Source organism: Oryx dammah, unplaced genomic scaffold (assembly GCF_014754425.2).
Source record: "Oryx dammah isolate SB20612 unplaced genomic scaffold, SCBI_Odam_1.1 HiC_scaffold_2716, whole genome shotgun sequence".
Classification (NCBI taxonomy): domain Eukaryota; kingdom Metazoa; phylum Chordata; class Mammalia; order Artiodactyla; family Bovidae; genus Oryx; species Oryx dammah.
In genome coordinates, this window is record NW_024072781.1 from 1 (window position 1) to 4872 (window position 4872).

The window sequence follows — 4872 nt, forward strand, 5'->3', positions numbered from 1 at the left end:
TTCTGGAAGTTTTAGCCACAGCAATCAGAGCAGAAAAAGAAATAAAAAGAATCCAAATTGATTTCTGAAGTTATGTTACCTACAAGGAAGTTTGAGATGTTCGTATCCAGGTCCTGCTTCCCATGAGGTAGGTGCCTGATTAGGAAGGGGCCAGGCATGGGTCTCTGGGGACCAGTCTTCTCTCACTTGATCATCATGCCTTCCCCCTGGTATGTCTCAGCAGAGTGAGCTCAAGGCTGAGCTGCTAGACTTCTTATTTATGGAACATCGAGAGGCAAGGCTACTCTGCTCTTGTTTTTAATTGGGTGGAGTAGACACACTGGCTTAGTCTCAACATTTGCAAGCCTAAGGCTGGAAGGGGATCATATTTTCCACATGGCAACTCCTGAGCTGTATGAGCTCTGGTTGGGAGCTTGGTCTTAATGCTCTCAGACTGAGTAACTGGGAAATGTGCAGGCTCTGTGGGATAGTTCAGGGCATCATCTGCCTTCTGTGGTCATAACAGAAAAAAGAATTGTGGTGAGACGAGAGAGCCACAGAAACATTGGGGTGAGTTTTATTTTGTGAGCATGTGTTGATTACAATTCCACTTTGAAAGCAAAGTGAGTTGCCCATGGCATTTTATAAAGTGCTCTCACATTGGTCTGGTCTTTGCCAGAAGCAAGCGCTGTGCCAAGTATTAGAATTCAGGGATGAAGAATATGTGGTCTTCGTCCCCGGGGACCTTTATTCTTTCAACATTTTCTGAACACTTACAATGTTGCCAAATACTGTGCTATGATGGTAGTTAGTCTGTGTTAGTCTCTCAGTCGTGTTCGACTCTTTGTGACCCCTTGTACTGTAGCCCACCAGGCTCCTCTGTCCATGGAATTTCCAGGCAAGAATAGTGGAGTGGGTTGGCATTCCCTTCTTCAAGGGATATCCCCGACCCAGGGATTGAACTCCAGTCTCTTGCATTGTAGGCAGTTTCTTTACCATCTGAGCCACCAGGTCTGTACCACTCTACATTCTATGTACACCGCTGAGTGCTGTATCATGCAGGATATTCAGTTAGCACTGGAGATGAGTGTTGAGCAGGACATAATCTCTGCAAATTCATAACTTAGTGGGGCAGATGGTCACATAACACAATTATAAATCAGTGTGTAAAGTGCTATGATTCCAAAATATCCTGAGAGTAGAAGGCCACTGACTGTAAGGCCTGTGGATTCAGAAGATGGACTTCTATCTTTGAGAAGCGTCCACGGCAGCACAGTGAATGAGTATTTAACTTCTCCTGGGATGAAGATGTATGACATCCACCTGTGAGGTAGGTTTTGACTCCATACAATTTGGATCTTGAGTCTCTGTGAGGTGAAATAACTTTCCAGATAAGTTACCACCTAAGGATATTGGTATGTATACCTAGGAGTCCAAGCAGTGCTTTCTTCCATGAGTGATTTGGTAAAATTCCCAAGCTGATCTGAGAGGTTAGTGCTGGCCTCTGCAATCGTAAACTCTGTTCATGGTGGTGACTCATGATGGTCCCCGATCCTCTTGGCCCGTCTACATGCTAAAGGAAGGAAGCTTTGTGGCGTGAGTTGATGTCATGTGACTCCTAGTGTCAAGCACCCTGGAGCTTAACCATACAAGGGCCTATGTTGATACACACTGATCTCAGTCAGCTTGGATAAATCCAGCATGGATGAAAAGAGTCTGCTAATCAGTCAGTGCACAATCTTGGTGATGCTTTAGGTGTTGTAAGGTTGGACTTCAGAGGAGGATTTGTCATAGCATGAGCTGGGATTCTGGGTGGAGAAGTCGTTTGCGCTTCTGTTGCCACTGGGGGATATACAACTGAAAAAGTGAAGGTACCCGTGTCGAGAATTGTGGATGTATTGAACTGGAGCTTTTGTAAGGAACTAGGTCACCTAATGTCCAAGTGTAGAAGCAGATAATTAGGAGGAGAAGCAAAAATAAAGAGTCCTGAGTGTCGAGTGAAATTTCTTCAGAAGACTCTGAAGGGTATATGGGGAGGTGAGAATCCTATTTTGTAAGCCACAAAGAGAAAAGCAGCAAAAGGCAGTGAGATAAAGGAAATTTGTAGGTAAAAGCCGAAACATTCAAAGTCAATACAGAGACGATTATCATGAAGATAGCAACACTATCCTTTCTGCCCCTATATCACCCGATGGGGCAACAAATTTTCTAATAGGTTTCTCCTAGTCCAAAGTCTGGGATCCGCTGGTGGCTCAGTCCGGCTCAGTTCATCACTCATTTGTGTCCGACTCTCTGCCACCCCAAGGACTGCAGCACGCCAGGCCTCCCTGTCCATCACCATCTCCCGGAGTTCACTCAGACTCATGTCCATCGAGTAGGTGATGCCATCCAACCATCTCATCCTCTGTCCCCTTCTCCTCCTGCCTTCAATCTTTCCCAGCATCAGGGTCTTTTCCAATGAGTCAATTCTTCACATCAGGTGGCCAAAGTAAGTTTCAGCTTCAGCACCAGTCCTTCCAATGAATATTCAGGACTGATTTCCTTTAGGATGGACTGGTTGGATGTTCTTGCTAACCAAAGGACTCTCAAGAGTCTTCTCCAACACCACAGTTCAAAAGCATCAATTTTTTGGCACTCAGCTTTCTTTATAATCTGACTCTCACAATCAGTACATGATGACTGGAAAAGCTGTAGCTTTGACTAGACAGATCTTTGTTGGCAAAGTAATGTCTCTGCTTTTGAATATGCTATCTAGGTTGGTCATAACTTTCCTTGCAAGGAGTAAGCATCTTTTATTTCATGGCTGCAATCACCATCTGCAGTGATTTTGGAGTCCAAAAAATAAAGTCTGTCACTGTTTCCATTGTTTTCCCATCTATTTGCAATGAAGTAATAGGACCTGATCCCATGATCTTAGTTTTCTGAATGTTGAGTTTTAAGCCAACTTTTTTACTCTCCTCTTTCACTTTCATCAAGAAGTTCTTTAGTTCTTCTTCATTTTCTGTCATAAGGGTGGTATCACCTGCATATCTGAGGTTATTGATATTTTTCCTAGTAGTCTTGATTCTAGCTAGTGCTTCATCCAGTCCAGCATTTATCATGATGTACTCTGCATATAAGTTAAATAAGCCGAGTGACAATATACAGCCTTGATGCAGTCCTTTCCCGATTTGGAACTAGTCTGTAGTTCCATGTCCAGTTCTAACTGTTTCTTCTTGACCTGCATACAGATTTCTCAGGAGGTAGGTCAGGTGGTCTGGTATTTCCATCTCTTTAAGAATTTTCCAGAGTTTGTTGTGATCCACGCAGTCAAAGGCTTTGATATAGTCAATAAAGCAGAAGTAGATATTTTTCTGGAAGATCTGCCTGCAATGCAGGAGACCTGGGTTTGATCCTCAGGTGAGGAAGATCCCCTGGAGAAGGGAATGGCTACCTACTTCACTATTCTTGCCTGGATAATTGCATGGATGAAGGAGCCTAGTGGACTGCAGCCCATAGGGCCTCAAAGAGTCAGACTTAATTGAGAGACTAACACTTTCACCTGTTTCACAGTTCAAAGTCTAATCCACTAGTCCAACCTCTACCTACAAAATGCTTTTACTTTTCAGTTGCCTAACTTTTTTCAGGATTTCCCATTGTCTGTTGACGGAACTCCAAAGTCCATAGGAGTCTTTTATAAAGTGATACTATAATCTATTTCTGGCTTTAGTATTTCTATTTCCACTTTACTCCAGCCTTACTCAATGAATTTCCATTGTTTGTACATCCTCTTCTGCTTTTTTGGAGTGTTCTTCCTTTTTTTTTTTTTTCACATGACTAACTCCTACTAATCTTTCAGTATCCAGTTCACAAGCTTCTCAGACACGCAAGGGATTGTTATGTAATTTTCCTACTTAATGTAGGAGTGTTTTGTTTCATTTCAGATCACCCATTGAAATTCCTGCCTTCTGGTGGTGATTTCATGGCTAAAACACAGAATGTGACAGAATTCCTTTTCCTGGGACTTTCTCCCAATCCAGAGGTGCAGAAAGCCTGCTTTGTGATATTTCTGCTCCTGTACACAGCCATTGTGCTGGGGAATTTCCTCATTGTCCTCACTGTCATGAGCAGCAGAAGCCTTGGCTCCCCCATGTACTTCTTCCTGAGCTACCTGTCCTTTGTGGAGATCTGCTACGCCTCGACGACAGCCCCCAGACTCATCTCAGATCTGCTGGCTGAGAGGAAAGCCATACCTCTGTGGGGCTGCATGACACAGCTTTCCTTTCTCCACTTCTTTGCTGGCACGGAGATTTTCCTGCTCACTGTGATGGCCTATGACCGCTACGTGGCCATCTGCAAGCCCCTCAGCTACACCACCATCATGAGCCGGCAGGTGTGTGCCTTCCTGGTGGGCGCAGCATGGGTGGGGGGCTTTGTGCATTCCTTGGCCCAAATCCTTCTTGTCTTCCGCTTGCCCTTCTGTGGCCCCAATGTGATCGACCACTATTTCTGTGACGTGCTTCCCCTGCTCAAACTTGCCTGCTCTGACACCGTCCTCATTGGTCTTCTGATCGTTGCCAATGGGGGGACCCTGTCTGTGATCAGCTTTGTGGTCCTCTTAGCCTCCTATGTGGTCATCTTGCTCCATCTGAGGACCCAGAGCTCCGCGGGGCGGCGCAAGGCCCTGTCCACCTGTGGGGCCCACGTCACTGTGGTCTCCTTGTTCTTTGGGCCCTGCATCTTCATCTATCTGAGACCCTCTACCACCCTGTCTGTGGACAAGACGGTGGCCGTGTTCTACACGGTGATCACCCCACTGCTCAACCCTGTCATCTACTCCCTGAGAAATGCTGAAGTGAAGAAGGCCATGAAGAGGCTGTGGGTCAGAGCAATGAAAGTAGAAGAGAGGTAGAG

At 45.3% G+C, this 4872-nt stretch overlaps 1 protein-coding gene across 1 annotated transcript; it reads left to right on the forward strand.

Annotated features, from left to right (window-relative positions):
- The first annotated feature begins 3940 nt into the window (after positions 1-3940).
- Positions 3941-4870, forward strand: LOC120859743 (olfactory receptor 4X2-like). Its single transcript, XM_040235733.1, has one exon. It carries the CDS (start codon positions 3941-3943, stop codon positions 4868-4870), a length of 930 nt encoding a protein of 309 aa, XP_040091667.1.
- Positions 4871-4872: the final 2 nt, after the last annotated feature.

Excerpts from the sequence above, each read along its gene's own strand:
- LOC120859743 (XM_040235733.1), top strand. The coding sequence starts at position 3,941 with ATGGCTAAAACACAGAATGTGACAGAATTCCTTTTCCTGGGACTTTCT.